General features: G+C 39.1%; 1 protein-coding gene across 2 annotated transcripts in view; it reads right to left on the bottom strand.

Annotated features, from left to right (window-relative positions):
• Positions 1 to 19792, bottom strand: part of LOC114024545 (teneurin-3) — a 440254-nt gene that overhangs the window by 238776 nt on the left and 181686 nt on the right. For both annotated transcript variants that reach the window (XM_027837581.1, XM_027837579.1), the window contains exon 3: positions 3631 to 3868. In XM_027837581.1, the coding sequence (XP_027693382.1) occupies positions 3631 to 3868 (238 nt within the window). The remainder of the gene's footprint in view (positions 1 to 3630; positions 3869 to 19792) is intronic.

Below are 19792 nucleotides of genomic sequence, written 5' to 3' on the forward strand. Positions count from 1 at the left end.
GTAATATATAAACAAAGTATATATCAATGTGCTATTAAAATACTAGAGTACAGTCGTAGAGATAGTCAGAAGAACCACCAAATTTTATCCTTCTCTAAAGTAAGCCTATATCCTTTTACTGGAAACACAACTCTCCTAGCCAAGAACATGGTTAGTTAAGTATTCAATTATCTTGTGCTGTACCCAATACAAAAAACTAAACATGCTTCTGATGACTTAACTTGACATATTTCATAAATATTTGTCACAACAATTATTGTCAACTACAATGCAATTATACATATTCAATTTGATGACTCAACTGGAAAATTACTTTTTTCCTAATAAAATGTTACCAAGTGACAATAGTGAATCAGTGTTGACTAGGTGTTCAGTGACTGCTAATTAATTATCATAGGTAAATTTAGCTCTGTGTTAATAACCTTGAGAAAATAAAAAGCTTCCCCCAAACCAACCAACTTAAATACAATGAACCTGTACACATCAATCTTTATCTGGAAAGAAGTGGGATCTAGTGTCTGATTTGCCCTCTTCAAACCACACACAATGAAAAAGAAAGCTCAAGTACTTGAGGCTGATGTCATGGATTATAAGACAAGAGGCTTCTTGTTCTTTTGGGGAGAAGCTTTGATACCTTGTTCTTAGGTCTGAAGAAAGAGCTAAGATAAAAAAAACAATTTTTTTTTGACCTTTGCAGACTAATAAGGTCTCCTGCGGCTGATCCTCAGGGTACAACTGGTTCATATGTTCTGCGTCTTCGGCACAAATTAGACATTTGTCCACTGTGAGACAGGGTTTCCCATCTTGTGTTACACTCCCTGGAGCTAATTTGAATGCTCAAGTTAATCATGTTCCCTGTGCTGGGATCAGCATTTTGGGACAAACATTATCAAATGAGAAAATGGCCCAGAGGGTTCAGCGTACTGTTGCTATGTCCTCCCTGTTTTTCCCCCTGCAATCCAATGGAAGATTAAAATGTGGGGAAGAAAAATAATCATGTAGAAGTTTGGAGGAATACGCATAGTACCACACGGTGGGGGAACCACCACCTTCCCCCCAAACTAAAACACTGGATTTGTTCTCAGAAGACTTGAGTTTAAATCCTAGCTCTTGCACTAATTAGTTACAGGACTTCGGCAAATTCCATTTACCTCTCAGTTGCTTCATCTGTAAAATGAGGGTGTGAGACAGAGTAGAAATAGATGGTACCTAAGATCTCTGAGAAAAATGATTATTAAATAACAAATTATTGGGGAGATCCCTAACCTTTCCCAAAAATTTAACCCATTTAGACTATCTTATCTAGGTGGAGTTGTTGCCTTATCCGATTAGAAAACTTTACAGAGAATTTAATCTAAGGTGAATCTAAGTGCCTGTGCTGCACTCAGGCAGGTTTGGGCAGGGCGGGGTAGATCTTTTGTCTTGATTGCTCAAGGCTAGGGGTGATTTGGAAGTAAATGACATAATCAAAGTCACATCCCCCAACCTCTCATTAGAATAGGTCTACCTCTCATAATATTCATTCTTCTCATTAATTGTGAACCAATCAGAGTCGACTGCCACCCTCAGGAACACCTACTTTTCCAAGGATTACATGAGTTCCATGAGGGGGTCTTTGGCATTCAAGAGTGTCACTGACCCCTTCTATTGATTATTGTTAGCAAGATTAATAAAATGATTAATTACCCAGAAACTAGGTCTCTTGCACTTTTTATAAATCATATCTCTCTTGACTTTAAATTCTTTGCCATAAGAGGATCAGTGACAATAGATGAAAAAAGGTGGGCTACCACTCTTACCAAGGTCTTTTTCAAGAAAGACATTTTAAAGGAGATAATCATTGGTTGTTTAAGGGAAATCAGAGAAGACTGATCTAACCCCTCTGTTTTACACATAAGGACACTGAGGTTGAGAAGGGCTGAGTGATTTGCCTCACAAAGGAAGGGAGAGGCAGGTCTTCTGATTCTAAGTCCAAAGCTTCTTCCACTAAGTCACTAAACTAAGAGGAAACTATAAAAACTATTTTATCATTAAAATTTTAAATTGGAGGTTAGGCTTTTTATTTTATTTAGGGTTAGACCTATGACATCACGGATATAGGAAGCCGAGTTAAAAAATTTTTTTTTCCTCTTCTAACTGTAGCTGAATCCCTACTCTGTCACTTAAGAGATTCTTGGGGAGGAGGTAGACCTGAGGGGTGAAGTGAATTATCCAGGGTCACAGAGCCTGTGCGTATCAGCAGCAGGACTGAACCAGGGCTGTCTTTCTTTTTGGAACATCACAGGCTTCTTGTGGTTATATCACATAAACAATCTCTGTTGAACTGCCCATCTTCCCAGGGAGTTTACCAACCTATTGTCCACCAAATTTCTTAAAAAGGTCACTAACAAACTAGAGTGTGTTGAGAAAATAATCAGGATTGTAAGATATCTGTTGCTTTAGAGTTTGTTTAGAGCCATTTTTTACAGGTATTTGGAGGGGTTTAGGGGAGAACTCAAGCAAGTCACTGCTTTTACCCCACCATCTTGATTGTAAGATATTTGGAAACAATGCCACAAGAGAAATGATTGAAGGAATTGAGGATGTTTCACCTGGAAGATGAGTAAGTGAGGGAGTAGGCTAGAGATGTCCAAGCATTTGTAAGTGGAATCATTCTGTGTTGCTCTGGGGCATAGAACTAGAATCGGTGGGCAGAATTTATAAGGAGATAAATTTTAGTATTTTTCTTAACAAGGAAGGTATCTAAAATAATAATAATAATAATAATAATAATAATAATAATAATAAATATAACTCATGTATAGAGTATTTTGAGATTTACCAAATGCTTTCTTCCTGTCAAGCCTAGTGGGGCAGGTGCGATTATCACCATAATTCAGGTGAGGAAACAGTCTCAGAGACTTGGGGCTACTTGGCACAAGTCACAAAACACTTATAGACAAAGTCAGGACTCAAACTCAGTCCTTCTCACTCCAAGACCACTGTTTCTTTCTGTGGTACCATTAATGAAAAAGGGTACCTTGTGAAACAAATTGTGCCCTGTCACTGGGGTTAAACCAACAAGAGAAATGGCTACTGGCCAGTGACTAAAAAGCAGGGATCACAGAACTAGGTGACCTCTAAATTCTTTTCGAAGAGTAAGAATCTATAATTTGATGCCTTACCAGAAAGACTAGCAATAGGAAAAAGTAGGCAGGATATGAAGAAAATGACAGAGCGGAGAGGATATTGAATCTAAGAAATATGCTTTCATATTTTTCCTGTAACCTTTGGGTGTTTGGTTAGAGTTTGTGGAAGAGAAAATGATACAAATTTCTACTTTCTGCCACAGGCTAAGAAGGGTCTTCTTAGCCTTCAATGGTGAAAAATAATCAAATAGACATGACCTATTTTTTTTATTATGACTACTTGAACTTTTAAAGAGCAGGAGAAACAAAACACAGCTTGGATGATTGAAGTACACTTGAACTCTGGAAAAAAAAGTTTAGATTAGTTTATTTTTCAACTCTAGACATAAAAAGCAGTAAGTGGTTTTGCTGCTCATTGCAAAAGAATCCCTGAAATTCTAGGATGTGCTATTGCTTTGGCTCAGTTGCCAAAAGACTGAGAAGTCTCCTGTATGGTAGTTACCTGCTTTCCAGTGGTACATTACTGCCAAGGACCCAGCTGTCCTGCAGCTGGACGGACTCGGGTGTGGTTTGCAGCTCGGCGGGCAAAGCAGCCGGCGGGGCCGGACTCTGGTTCCTTCTATTGGTCAGAGAGTTTCTGTTGAGAGAAGTGATGGATGGATGATGCTGTGCAGAATGTTGTTTGTGCGAAGGTGGGAGAGGCTGCAGAGTGGACTGTCCTTGATTATTGGCAGGTTGCTCTAAAAAACAAAAGAGATAAGAAGCCATTATATATTTTTGCATATAGACACACGCACAAACATACACACTACTGATTTCTTGGGGGATCGGCTAAACAGTTGAGTTAGAATTAGAAATGGAATATAATTCCATAGTCTAATATATTTGCATATTATTCTATTAGCGGGTGTTCAGTGACATTCTCTAAGAGCGAGTTTACCCTTGATACACAAAGTTCTAATTAATATACAACAGATGGCAAAATTGCTTTTGGTTTTAATTTGTTTCAGGTTTTTTTTTTCATCTGGTTTTATTAACACCTACAGAAAACAGCATCTGACAGCTCCCCTAATGTGCCTTTAGATCTCAGCTTTTTTTAACAAACCAACCCTGAAATTAAATGGGTAATTTCGGTAGAACACAAAGGTTTTCGAAATGCATATAATCCCGATAATTATTTAATGGAGTTTTTTTAAGCTTTATTTAACTGCAATAAATTATTACAAGCTAGTTGCTAAACAGCAGTAGATGACTCTAGTTTAGTGCATTTCAAATAAGGCAGATCTGCACTATGATCTACTAATAGATGCTAAGTATTCTTTACCAGAAGGTCACTCTGGGAAGCAGATGTTGCTTCATGGATATTTAACAGACTGAATCACATCTGATTACAACGTCAGAAGACTCATATACTTAATGGCCGTTACATCCATTAGAACACACACAGAACAGATTTTCCAATTTCACACTGTGCAGTATCACTACATTTTGAAGTAAGTCATAGGTGACCAGAGATGGTCCCCCATGACAGTGGTGGAAACGAGATGTTACTAAACCACAACTGGCCATAAAGAATCTGACCATTTAAAAAATATATTAATATGACGGTTAGGTTGTAACAGCCAATCAACCTTTGTGGTCGTAATAAAGTTGTAAGTAAAAAACATTATGTTTTCATAGATTAATGGGACATGTGAGACTGACTTTTCAATGACATTATCTGATTCTGCAGCCATATGACAAAATTCTCCCCAAATGACATTTAATTTTTTGAATGATGTTTTTTCTCAATTACATGTAAAGATAATTTTTAATATTCTTCTTAAAAATTCTGAGTTCCAAATTTTCATCCTCCCCCCTTCCCTTTTCCCCTCCCTCCCATCCTTGCTCTCTGAGACACTAAGGACAAAATTACATTTAAGCAAACCAAACATTACATGAGCTAGGGAAAAGACTGTAACTTGGTACTAAACTTAAACTTATTATGCTTCAATCCATAGAAGATGTCAATCTTAGACTAACAACAGTTCAAAGTGCAATATAATTTTAAAGCAATACATTAAGCCATGATATTAATATAAATGCAGGTATTAAAAAAGAGGAAAAGATGCAGGAACTATCCTTCACCCACATTGTGAACACCAGCAGTGATTATTAAACTAGATAAAACTATCTAACGGGGTAATTCTCTCTTTGCTGGAAATGAATCTGTGATATGTAATGGCTTGAATACATACTATCAAACCTCTTAATACTCTTTGCAGGGCACAACAATGAAGGGGAAAAAAACCTCCTCCTCTATTATATTACAACCAGTAATTACTGAATGTTTCTAATGGTCCCTAATAATCCATATCATAGTAATTTAACAACTAATAATTTCTTACTCTTGAACAAAGGGACAGAGGCAACGGCCAGAGATAAGAAGAAAAAGCTGTTTTCTTATATAACCTCTGGCCCTGAGGTCTCCTCTTCTAGGATTTTCAGAAACCCAGCTTGGTTCACTGCTTTGAGACTCATGGAAAATTATAAATGACGAAATCTCAATTACATTGAAATAATAAGCCTTTGAGGGAAAAGCAGGGTTAAAACTGCTCATATAATTCTAATGGGGTTAAAAAAAAAAGGAAACCAACAATTTTAAATTCATGAAAAGACTTAACATTCAGGTGTCGTAGGCTTAATCAGCTTTGTCTTTCCCAGCACCAGTGGGTGTCACTGCATATGATTACAATTGCTATAGAAGGCTTTAAGGCACATTTCAACAAGCTGGTTATAGGATCATTTAACAAGCTACACCTAGCAAAAGCTTTTTTTTTAAGTCTACTTAAAATTTTTGTCTGATGTAGATCATAAGGTAATTTATCAGATGGTGCAGAACTAAATACACCCACTGCATGAAATAATAGAAAATGTAACAAAAAGCAACTTTCACTTCTTTGTAATCAGTCAAAATGAATGTATCAAGTGTCTACCACACACAAGGCCCTACTACGTGCAAAACATTATTCTAGGTAATACAAAGTTTGAGACAGAAGAATAAGTTATGGTCCCTGTCCACCAGGTTTTCCTTATCATTAGGGAGAGAAAATAACACATGCAATTAACAATATAAAATGAGATCTAAGTATATGGTATAATCTCCAGTAGAAAGAAAGTCAACTCCTTGACAGTTGGGGGGGGGCTCATTTTTCTTTTTTCTTTTGTTGTATTGAAGTCCTTAGCACAATGTCTTACATTTTTTGTTGTTGTTCAGTCATTTTTCAGTGATTTTTGACTCTCTGTGACCCCATTTGAGGCTTTCTTGGCAAAGATACTGGAGTGGTTTGCCATTTCCTTCTCTAGCTCACTTTACAGATAAGGAAACTGAGGCAAACAGGGTTAAGTGACTTGCCCAGAGTCACATAGCTAGGAAGTGTCTGAGGCCAGATGTGAACTCAGGAAGATGAGTTTTCTGACTCTAGGCCAGTGTTGTATCCACTGTGCCACCTAGATGTCCTCCACAAAATAAATGCCTAATAAAAGTTTGATGCATTATTGCTGGATGGGAGATGAGAGTCAGGAAGAGAGGAAGTGGTCCAGGAAGTCTTCAGGAAGCAGGTAAAACTTAAACTGGCTGTTGAAACAAGGGCAGGATTTAGATAAGCAAAGAGTGCAGAGGGTATGCCAAGTCTATGGGAAGGTGTATCAAGAATAGAGGAAATAATCAGTGTAAACTTGGAAACTAATGTGATTACAGTATATTTATGTGATGAGACTTGGCTTGTCCAGAGCTGAAGTTTCATTTTGGTGAACAATAAGAAATGTAGTTCAACATATAGGGGAGAAAGAGGCAATTCCAAGGGCAGATGATAGAAGGAATTGGAAGCAAGAAAGAAGAGGTTAGATAGGACTTTAGGAAACAGGGAGCTATTGAATGCTTTTAATCAGGGTGAATACATGTGTGTGCATGTGTTTATATGTGATTCTATATATACATATACATATATATGTATATATATGTGTATGTGTGTCTATATATATATATATATATAGACACACATATAGTAGAACAGAGCAAAGAAAGCCTACATTCAGGCCAAGTAGGAAGCTTTCATAATAATTGAGCCTGGGGGTGATGAGGAAATAGGAATTGAAAGAAAGGGATGGGTACTGGAAACAATTCCAAGAGAAGGTTAACAGGACTCAAAAACTTCCTATATATTGGAGAGATGAGGAAAAAGAATGTGTCAAGATAACAGTAAGCTAGGGGCAGCTAGGTGGTACAGTGGATAGAACATTGACCCTGGAGTCAGGAGGACCCGAGTTCAAATCCAGCTTCAGACATTTACTAGCTAGCTAGTAAATTTTATTTAGAGGTAGCCACCGTTGCCTCTAAAATAAAAAAAAAACAAACACAGGATAACAGTAAGCTTCCTACTCAGAGTACCTGGGTGCCCTGGGAGAATATCAATGCTGCTGACCAAAAGAGGGAAATAAAAAAAATTAAATTTTTTTTTAACATTTCATTGTTATAAAATTAAACGTAGTTAACTATCATAGATGCTGTGACATTCCACAAAGTAGTTTCATTGAACGATAGCTCCTATGAAGACTTTCAGGTGCACTTCCTGTAGACTCCAAATCCCATCCTCTTTCCACTGTACCATGGTGACATGATAGTTATCTTTGTATATTTGCAGGGTTGTGCTATGAAAGATCTAGATGTGGAAGAGCCCTCTGAAGCTATCTGGTCCAACCCTCTCCATTTACGGATGGAGAAATGGAGATCCAGGGATAACTGACTCATCCAAGATCACACAGGTAATAAGCATCGGAGCTGGAATTTGAATCCAGGTCATTTGACTTGGGAGTCAGTGCTCTCTCCTACACTATGTTCCTTAAATGATTTTGAAAAATTAACATAATGGGTTAAAAACAAACTTGTCTTTAAGCTTCTGAATTGACCGCCTTATCATGCAATCATGCAACTTATCATCCCTGAAATTTCCCAGCACAAAACACTCCTCCCGACACTGTATGAGTTGTCTTCCCTTATTAGATTGTAAGCTCAATTAATTGCTTCTCATATTTATATGGTCCAGTGCTGGTCCCTTCCTTGCTCCCTCCCTTTCTTCCTTCCTTCTTTCCACTGTGTAGGTTTCCATGGCTTCATTTGCATTATCTGATCTATCAGAGCAAAGATGGTGAGCATCTTGACTGATTGGTTCCTTTTTCATTTGGATGCACAATTAATGAATTAATAAAAATAAGACACATGGGCACTGTGAATCCAGAAGGAGACTCTGAGAAAAGACTAGGATTCCAAGGCAAAATAGAGTTGTTGTTGATGCTGGTGGTGGTGGTGGAGCTGCTGGTGGTGATAGTTCAGTCGTGTCTGACTCTTCATGACCCCATGGACCATATTTTCCATGGGAATTTCTTGGCAAAAGATACTAGAGTGATTTGTCATTCCCTTCTTCAGTGGATTAAGGCAAACAGGTTAAGTTACTTGCCCCACCAAGTCACCTAGCTGCCTCCTGCAAAATGGAGGGAAGAGGATAAAATATAACATCTGTGTAGATAAATTGGGGTTCTTGTTCAGAGATCCAGACTGGATAGAAAGGGCACAAACAGAAGCAGGATCAGAATATGCTGGCAGAGGCTGTTTGCTAAGCTTCTAACCAGGTAGAGAACAGCATCTGAAGTGAAGGACTGGTGTGTCAGGCTCTGGGATAAGCATGCAGGTCCATATCACAGATAAACTAAGGTATGACTAAAAGTCTTAGACTAGGAACTATCTAGTGCCCTACTTTTAAGCACCCTTCTTAGTGTGAGCTGACAAGTTCTATTATGTCCATACTGTTCCACAAAGCAAAGTATATCCCTATAGGTGTTTATGACTAGGGCCTCCACCATTAGCAGACAGGTTAGAAAACAGAGAATGGTTCCTGAAGACATGCCTAGCCTAAACTAGAATGCTCTAGGGTTACAGCCACATGGGTCAGCAGTTACTCAGGTCTTCTTGGTAATCCTTCCAAAAGGAACTTCAGAGTTCATCTGGTCCTAGTACCTCATTTTATAGAAAATAAAACTAAAGAAAGAAAGGTTCGATGATTCACCCAAATTCATACATGTAGTAAAAGTCGGAGGCAAAACTGGAACCCATGTCCTCTAATAACAGATTTGGCCTCCCCCCTCATTGTACTATTCTGCTTCCAATATCATCTATCATTTTCCCCATTCTTTTGAAATCTTCCCTTCCCTGTGATATCCTGAAAGTGGATGCTTGAAGCTTTTGAAAATGATATTATATCTACAAATCACAGAACACCACCACTTCTAAAGGATCTCAGGTGCAATAGAAAGACATATGGTAGGTGTAAGTAAGCTAAAGCACATTGCCAGTAAAGATTTGTACAAGAGAAATGGCGTAAAAGATATCAACCAGTACATGTACAACTATAAAAGGTTATGTAGTAAGAAGGGATTATATATGAGCAGGTAGAGTAGTGCACAGTTATCTACAAAATATTAAAAGATCTAGTGAAAGATCTCAAGTATGCTGGGTAGATTCCATAGAGAATTCATGGAAGTGCACGGAAAAGAATTAAACAGGATGATAAAACACCGAGGTGTAGTTACCTAAGCCAGCAAAGGGAACGCATCAATGTTCTCACAACATCAGCACAAAAAAACTGAAGTATACTGTTTGTACTCCCAGTTTGCATGATCACATGCAGTTAGGCTTAGTGCTAACCCTTACCAGTAGCAATCCCATAGATGAGGGCTTGCATGGGTGTTGGAAGGTTAGAGGTAGGGTTATACACATGCTATTGTGGATGACAACTGTGAAGATAAGATTTTTCTCCTTTCCCATTAGTAGGTAGAGTCTTGATAATGGGGTGTGCTAAGAACACCTGGCAGCATTTCCCAACAGAACGGGTAGGACATTCTCTTGAAAAATTGGTAGGGACCATGGGGAGCAACAAATGTTGAGGGGAAAGGAATATGGAATAGAGACCAGACCAGAGGGACTGATCTAGGCGTTTTCCCAAGAAAGGAAGACAGATAGGTACAGAGTGGCGGCAGGACCAGGTGGCAAATATTCAGTTAGCTGAGGAAGCTATACTAGCCATTTATGACTAGATTAAAGTTATCTTAGGACAAAATTCTCATACTTTGAAATGCCATGATGCTGCATTCTTCAAGTTTGTTTAATTTATTTTACTTCCCTGAAGTGTTAGTAGAATCTCATTCTGAAACCCAACCTCTGTTTATGATTCAGTTAGAAAAATCAAAGTTGGTATCCACATTTTAGGTAAGGAGAATTTGATAGGAACACTGATATGGCTTCTACAATTATAGATTCCAGATTAAGATAACAGAGTCTTAGTGCTGGAAGGAACCTTAGAAACGGAGTCCAACAATCACAGTACAGATGGTATAGTTAAGGAACAGAGATGTTTAGTGATTTGCAAGGGTCACACAGCTAGAAAGTCTTTGAGGTGGGATTTGAACTTATTTTGCCCAGAAATTGGCCACTATGCCATTTTCTGAACATCTCGAAATCATGCTGCCTGCCATCTGGCCATCTTCCTTAACTCCCTCCCTATTGATCTCAGACTTGGCCCCTTGGTCCCTGGACTTTGATAGGTGTCTCGCCTACAACCACTGGCTATTGTGCCACTTCTCGGTCACAAAGTCACATGACTTGACTGTACTCCAGTATCCTTCTCATATGTTTCTCACCATAATCTTGGACTCCACCTCTGGGACGTTGGGTTCTCATATGTGAGCTTCTGTCTTATACTGTGTAGATCATGCCACCATGGCAATTCCTGGCATTCCCCCCTTCTCCATTCTCTCTTCTAACTCCTCTTTCTGTCTTTCCTCTTTAGAATGGAACTTCCCTTAAGAAAGGAACTGTCTTGCTTGCTTTAATCTGTGTCTTCAACACTTAGAACAATGTTTGGTACAAAATAAGTGTTCAAGAACATTTATTCAACTATTCATTCTTGATGGTTAATTCCAAAGCTCTGTGTACTACACCAGATTCAGTCAGTCCCCACTTTTAGGTTAAATGAATTCTTGGAAACATCTTAAAGCAGTCTACTGAAAAGTGAAATTCTGGTTTGTGAAATTCATATACATACATGTCCTGTTCCCCTATCTGCTTATTAGTTATTAGCTGAAACTATTGATGGACTGAGTAAAAACAATGACATGAAAAATCACACTTTATTAGGTAGCATGTCTGCAAAAAGGCTACTCAGCTGCAAATACAAGCAATACAAGAAGCATGGTATACCTGGAATTCAAAACGGCATGTGCTAAGATTTTCACAAACATCCTAATGGAGAAAACAGAGATGGAGGCTGGATAAGAGTGGATTTAGGTGGGTTTTCAGAATTAGACAACAAAGACACAAAAGTGTCTGGAATGAAGGCATTGGAAGAAGGCAGAATGGACCATCCTTGGCTCTGCTCTGTTCTAAATTTTTATTAACAAATTGTATGAATAAATAGATGGCAGGTTTATGAAATTTGTAAATGCCACAAAGCTGAGCAATGTGGTTAATTCACCAATAGATTAATTTTTTTAAACTGAAGGGGGAAAATGATTGGCTTAGTCCATTAAAATTAAGTTTAGCGAGGATAAAAATAAAGTCCTACACTTGGATTTAAAATCAACTGTAAAAATTTTGGAGGACTGCAAATTCCCTATGAACTGGAAGTATATGGCAGACAAGATTTTAATCAGAAATATCATGTCCAGAAAGGAGGTGAGTCTTTTTTATATCCTGCCATGACTAGATGAGATCTTCAATAGTGAGTTCATTTTTGGTGAGAAAACCACAGGACTATTGATTTAGAACTACAAATCACCTAGTGATTTTACTGAGAAAAAAACTGAGACCCAGAGTGGCTAAATGACTTACTCAGAGTCACGCAGGTTGTAAATACCCGAGCAAGGATTTGAATTCAGGTCCTCAAGACTCCAAATTTCATTCTCTTTTCACTGTGCCACAGTGACACAATAGGTATCTTCATATATTTGTTTGGTTTTACTATGAGTGATCAATTTTGATTGACTTCTGAGAGCAGAAATAAGTGTAGAGCACAAAACAAGACACACACAGAGAAAAGAGAGACAATGAGAGACAGAGAGGGACAAAGAGAGAGTGAGGGAGGGAGAGGGGGGGAGAGGGAGAGAGAGAGAGAGAGAGAGAGAGAGAGAGAGAGAGAGAGAGAGAGGACAGAGACAGAGAGACAGAGAGAACTGGGCTCAAAATTAGGAAGAGTTTCTATATAATACTTAGAGTTGTCAGAGCACAGAATGAACTGCTATGGGAGGTAGCGAGCTCTTCTGTTCTAAAAGTCTTCAAGCAGAGGAAGGAGATTCACTGGTCTTGTTCCTTCCAACTCTGAAATTGTACGATTCTATGGGCACTGGGTAAACAGCAGCCAAATGCTAAGTTTTGAGAAGTCTTCTCTTGTAAGATACCTTTTCTCTTGTTCTTGCCTATTGACTGCAACTAGGTTACAGATTTCTAAGGGAAATGCTCATCATGGTATCTTGTACGTTTCTTCACACCCCATAATGCCCAGCACATAGTAGTCATAAATACTGATACTGACATAGTGATCAGATTATGGGAGGGATACTCTATGGACCACCTACTCTAGGCACGACTTGGGCTAACTCATCCCTTAGTTTAGACACCCTTAGAATTTAACTGTTAAAAAGCAGGCAGAAAAATGTAAAATATGGAGAAAGGGAGTCTGAAAAACTGCTGATTAAAAGATAAGAAAACTCAGTATGTCAGCAATGTCACAGAGTGGGAGAAAAAAGAACTTTTTTTTTTTAAGAGGACCTGGCATCAAATCCTGCCTCTGGTGCTTATAACCTATGAGTTGTCGTTTAGTTACTTTTCAGTTGTGTCTGCCTCTCTGTGACCCCATTTGGAGTTTTCTTGGCAGAGATAGTGGCATGGTTCACCATTTTCTTCTCTGGCTCATTTTACCGATGAGGAAATGAGGCAAACAGGATTAAGCGACTTGCCTAGGGTCACATACCTATTAAGTGTTTGAGGCTGGATTTGAATTTAGGAAGATGAGGCTTCCTGCCTTTAGGCCCAGTTCTCTGTCCACTGTGCCCCTTAGCGGTCCTATAATCCATGTGACCTTGGGCAAATTACTTAACTCCCTTGGGCTTCATTTTTCTCTTTAGTATAAGGAAGAGAGTGTGCTAGATAGACGCTGTTTCTTCCACCTCTAACACTTAGAGGTTGTGAGCTTACTGAAATCATAAATATGTCTACATTTTGGTAAAATGCATGCCCTAAATTAGGGGCAATGCAAATTATGTTTGTCTTATCTTTTTCTCCCTATCAGCCCTTTCAGACTAAACTCACTTTCAATTCTATCCCTCATCTCACTGATACCATCCTTCACTGCAGTCATGACCCAGAAAGCAGCCTTTAATTCTTCTGTTCTCACCGGTCATGAAACCTTTTATGCATATACGTGGTGAGGTGAAGGGGAATTTAAATGACACCATATGCTAAGAGGTCACCTAAAAAAGACCGTGTAATAACAGATTGTCCAGCTAAGGTCCTGACCCTACACCAACGATCTCTTCAGTCCACTGCTGTTTCTCATTTGTAACCCATTTATTGTAATCTATTAACATAGGATCATAACTTGGGTCTTATTCTAGATTGCTGACCTACCAAAGTATCATGAGCACCTACCTCCCAAGGATGTGAAGATAAAATGAGGTATTTGTAAAGCACTTTGCAAACTTTAACGTGCTATACAAATGCTAGCTATTATTATTTTTATTATTAGCCACAGACCATATGTTTAACAGGGTAGACAGTACACAGAAAAAAGTAGTATAAAAGTAACTGTTCTCAACCTAATTACCCAGGCAGAGAAAAAAGTGCTCCCGGGAAGGCAAAGGACTGCTGTTCATGTCCCTCTAATGGGCTTCAGTGCCATTTTCTGACTTAGGAACTGATCATCTTTTTTTTTTTTTTTTTATCTTTTCTGATGCAGCATTTCTGGCCAACATGTTTTTACATATCAGTCACTCCAGAGAAGGGAAAGATAAATATAGGCCAAAAAGCTATAAACATGCTTCCTGGTTTTTCCCACTGTACCTAGAAGCACCTCCCCTTGGGGTAGAAAATAACTGGTCTTACCTCAAATGTTATGAGAAAAGGGAACTGAATGATCATGTCTGCAGTAGGTAACCCCCAACAAGTTAATGCTATCAAACAAATGGGAAGCTGAATGAGAAGGAAGTTTTTGCTCTAACAATTAAGACACCTAGGAGCATCAATGGTGACAGAAGCCTTAACAAAACAAACCCGCCTCTTCTCATTTCGGCACAAGGAAACAAGAGCTGCCAACTCTAGGGGCATGAAGATGAGTCAGGGTGTGCTATTTTTCCTAATCTATCCTAATCTCACAATCATGATGGGGGCGGGAGGGAAGGTGCAGGTGGAGTTCTGTCTCATGTCTGTTTCTAGAACAAAACGTGGGATTTGTGTTTGTCTTCATGGAACTGTTACCATCAGCTTCTACACTGCTGTATGTAAATGCAGCCCTTGCTCACCTCCTTTTCTGCAGCCTTAAGCTGCGTCCTTTTGGGAGAGGAGCCATGGAAATGGGCTTTTGAATAGCACGGGGAGGGGAGAAAATGATATCTGCTGGGAAAGAGTGTGTGTGTGTGTGTGTGTGTGTGTGTGTGTGTGTGTGTGAGAGACAGACAGACAGACAGACAGACAGACAGACAGACAGACACACACGAGAGAAAGGGGGAGATGATGAGGACAAAGCTGAGGGAATGTCCCTGGTCTAAACTGTAGGTGGTGCCATGTCTAGGTACTCCAGCTGACTCCTAGGATTAGATTACTTGTTTTTTTCTCTAAACAGGATCAAAAGAGTGGGCTGAGCTATCATAAGGTACATAGAGAGGGAGTCTATATTGTGCATAGACAGAGCAGGAATGTTCCCTGCAAAAGAAAAAAAAAAGCCTCCTAAAAAAAGAGTTGAAGGGAGATCAAAATGAGAAAACACTGAAAGACATCATTTCCCAGGTGAAAATTATTTCATTCAAACAGATTTAAATGGGAAAATCATAGTACTTCTAGGGAGAGTTTTGCTTTTTTTTTAATTCCAAGAAAATTATATTTTCTTTCTTGAAACACAGATTCAGAGCTGGAAGAGACCTTAGAGGCCATCAAGGTCAACACACTCATTTTATAGATGTGAAAATGGAGGAACAGAGAGGTTAAGCAACCTGCCCAGGAAGACACAGCTAATAAATGTTTGAGGCAAAATTTGAACTCAGGACTTCATGATTACAAGTGCTAGCACTCTACCTACTCTCATGCCTAGTAGACTATTTAAAAACTTCTGGAGTAGTAGATAGACAGCCAGCCTTGGAAACAAGAAGAACTGAGTTCAAGTTCCACCTCTGACATATACTGGCCATGTTAACCTCTCATTGCTCTGAGAAACACTCTAAAATCATCATCATTGCAAGGGGGTGGTGACATGCATTGGTAAATGGAATTTTCTCACCTAGGACTTCCCCATACCAGTGAAATTTTACCCCTATTTACTTATCTGTGTTCATGCTGTTTTCCTCAAATGTCCCATAAAATTTTAGTGGCGGGTATGATTTCCCTGTCTTTTTTGTTACTAAACCACTGGTGTTTAATAAATGTTTGCTAAATGGATATGAATTTCAACAAAGTTTTAAAAAAATCTAAGAAATAAATAACCTAATGTGCCTATTAACATAGGAAGATACATGGGTTAATGTAGGAAGTCAGAATGCTACAGAGAAAGAAGGAATCACTTCTCAGACTCCCTTGTAACAATGTCATTGGGGAGAAGAAATGACCATTGTTACCCAGTTTTCCATCCAGTGAGGGGCAGAAACAGGGAAAGGCCAGGACCATTTCTTTCCTCACCTTATCTTCCACCCTCCGTATCCTCATCTTACTCTTTCCACTGAGCTGCTCTTTCATACTCTAACTTTCCTCACCGGTTTTCACTCTTCTCTCTTATTCCAACTAGCCCCTTATTAATTGCCTTTATCTCAGACCAACCTTCTTTTCTTTCTGAACTCAAACTTCCCCCACGGGGAATAAACAAAACACCTAAAACCTTTTTGTGTATTGTTGTCAGATATCGAGGACTGGTCTGCCTCATTTTCTCCCCGTTTGTTCACCTTAAACCTTTGCTTCTGCTATGCAGTATAATCTAAGTTAGATTCTAGCCTCCCAGTGAGCAAGTGCTAAGATGTGTTTTGTTTTAATTTTGATAATGAGCAGCCTGATCCTTGGACGTGGCTTTTATTTCTTTTTTTAATTAAATTTTATTTTTTTCAATTAACAAGTATTTATTTTCTCTCCCTCCCAGCCAACTGGCCCTCCTCCCCCATTGAGAAAGAAAAAAAGAAAGAAAACCTCTGTAACAAATATGCATACTCAAGGAAAACCAACGCCCACATCTGCTATGTCCAAAAATGTTGGTCACATTCTGCACTCTGAGTCCGTCCCCTCTCAGCGAGCTGCTATTTCTAATCTTACCATTAACTTAAGTATTACTTTCAGGGAGTCTCTAAGCCTGGATTTCTCTATTTTCTAAATAGTCATCATTGCCTCTGCCTGTTTTTCAAGGATACTGTAAAGATAAATGAAATACAATGTAAAAAAAAATGCTTTGAGCTCCTAGCAAGTGCTATAAAATTCTAGGTTTTATTATTATACTCAAAGCTATTACTGTAATACTGAAAGCGACTCGTTTTGTGACCCGAAAGAGGCAGGCAGGTATATATCATACATAGAAATGTCTCCTTCACACAGGGAAGTGCAAAGAACATTAGAAACCAGCTCATTAATCTTCATCTCCCTATTCAGCAAAGTAAGTGTGTGGCCAGTATTTTCCTCATCATACAAATGGGGAAATTTGAGTTGAGGTAACATGTCCAAGGTTACGGCCGCAAGTTCATGGTAGATCGAATTACACAGCAATGATTTCAGGATGTTCTGTGTATTTCCCCTCCCTTCCTTGCCTCCTCCCCACCACCCTCCCTCCCCATATACATCAGCCTTCCCCCAGAGTGGGACACTGGCAACAGAATAAGCCCACAATGATACAGTTAAAATGGGAAAAGGAAAACCCTTCCCTATCTATAATTTCCTTTCACATCATTAAAATAGCTCAGTAGTTCTCCACTGCCCTCAGCCCTGACTTAATGCCAGGTAGGGGAGATGGATCTGTTTTAGGAGGTCAGTTCTCATCCAAGGCGAGTGCTTAAGTGTGAAAATGGCTCTGATTCCGTTCCAGCACTTTTATAAATGGAATTCAGAGGCAGCTCAAGTACAAAAATTCAAACCATAAACTGCATAATCTTGCACATTAGGTGGCAAGGGAAGGGGGGGATGGTAAGCAGGGGTGAGGAACCTGCGGCCTCGAGGCCACATGTGGCCCTCTAGGTCCTCAAGTGTGGCCCTTTGACTGAATACAAACTTCACAGAACAAATTCCCTTAATAAAAGGATTTGTTCTGTAAGACTTGGACTCAATCAAAAGACCGCACCCAAGGACCTAGGAGGTCACCTGTGGCCTGGAGGCCGCAGGTTCCCCACCCTTGGATAGGGACTTCCCAATGAGGAAATTCTCTTAACCAAAGCAGATCTGTGACTGCCCTGGAATGCTGGCTTTTAGGGAGTTAGGGAGCTACCAGAGAATAGTAAAAGATTATAAATAACTTGCCCGGAATTATTCAGCTAATCCGTCTTAAACAGTGGACTTGAATCCAGTCCTTCATCCACATGGCCTCATTTGGAACACAGTACATCCCTGAAAAATGTTTGCTGAATTGAAAGAAATCAAACTGTCCCTTTAAATCATAAAGAAATTGCATTATTTATTATCAGACAACTATTTTAAAGTGAATATACTCCCAGTAAACAAACAAATCGAAACAACCTGCAGAGCCGGGGAGGGGAATGGGTATGGCCAGGGTAAGTAGGAGCAATGTGGAGCCAAGAACTTTCTGTTACTGAGCCAGGAGTGGACTGATTCTGAATTCTCTTAGGTATGGCTGGTGAGAAATTTGTTTGGGTATCTTTAAGATCATATATCAATAGAGGTATAAAAAGAAACAGTAAAAGAGAAAGAAGTCTTTTTAAAAAATCTTCACAGTTTCCTTTCCCTAGGAGAATTCATTATCAACTAAAAAAAAGTTCCCTTAAAAACAGAAGAACCTGACAGAAAGAGGGATCATTTTCTAACCCCCCCTAATCCAACAGCCATCCTCCAGACTCATCCCCGCTGGCCTGGTGTTGACCACAAGAAAAGACAAGAAAATAAGTGAGAAGTGAGGGGTGAATAATAACCTTCAGACTTTGCACCCTAAGGAGTGTGATTGAGGCCTCAACTTCCTTATCTATAAAATGAGGGGACTGAGCTAGACCGTCCCTAAGGTTTCCTCAAGCTTTGATATTTTATGATTATATGATCATTTAACTACAGTATTAGGAATTGTGGAGGAAAAATTGGACAGGCAGCAGAGTGGAGCATCACAGAATATCTGGGTGTTTTCTGGTGGAGGTAGGATGCAAATGGTCAATTTTGACATCTTTAAAAAATTTTATAGATGCCCTTTGTTTTGTTTTTTTGTTTGTTTTTACCTTTGTTTTTTTTTTTTTGGTGAGGCAATCAGGGTTAAGTGACTTGCCCAAGGTCACACAGCTAGTAAGTGTTCCACCTAGCTGCCCCATTTTGTTTTTACAACACCCGTATTTCCCAATATAACACCATTTCCACTTAAGACAACCGAAGTTTTTTTTTAATTAATTTATTTTTAGTTTTCAACAATCACTTCCATAAGCTTTTGAGTTTTAAATTTTCTCCCCCTCCTTTTCCACCTTCCTCCCCAAGACTAAGTGACTATGATATAGGCTCTACATATACATTCCTATTAAACATATTTTCACATTAGTCACATTGTAAAGAAGAATGAGAACCAATCGGAGAAACCACAAGAAAGAAGAAACAAAACAGAAGAAAAAAAAAAACCAAATAGTACGCTTCAATCTGCATTCAAACTCCATAGTTCTTTCTCTGGATGTGGATAGATAGCATTCTCCATCATGAGACTTTTGGAGACAAGACAACCTTTGTTAATAAAGGTTTAAAAATAAGGAGAAAACGCCCCACCGACCTTTCCAGTCTTCTTATATCTTACACCCCTCCTTAACCCTCTACTCTGTGATCCAGTGGTACTGGCCTCCTTGTTGTCCCTTGAATAAAAAACTCCATCTCCTAATTCTGGGCATTTTTGCTGGCTGACCCCATGCTTGGAATGCTTTCCCTCCTCACCTCTGCCTTCTGGCTTTGTTATTTTTCATGAAGTCATTTAAGTTCGTGTCTAACTCTTTGTGACCCCATCTGGGGTTTTCTTGGCAAAGATACCAGAGTGGTTTGTAGTTTCCAGTTCATTTTCCAGATGAGAAACTGAGGTAAACAGGGTTAAGTGATCTGCCCAGAGTCACACAGTTAGTAAGTATCTCAGGCTGGATTTGAACTCAGGAAGATGAGTCTTTCTGACTCCAGGCCCAGCACTTGAGTCTATGCACTATGGTGCCACCTAGCT

This window comes from Vombatus ursinus, unplaced genomic scaffold (genome assembly GCF_900497805.2).
Source record: "Vombatus ursinus unplaced genomic scaffold, bare-nosed wombat genome assembly UNPS02014821.1, whole genome shotgun sequence".
Classification (NCBI taxonomy): domain Eukaryota; kingdom Metazoa; phylum Chordata; class Mammalia; order Diprotodontia; family Vombatidae; genus Vombatus; species Vombatus ursinus.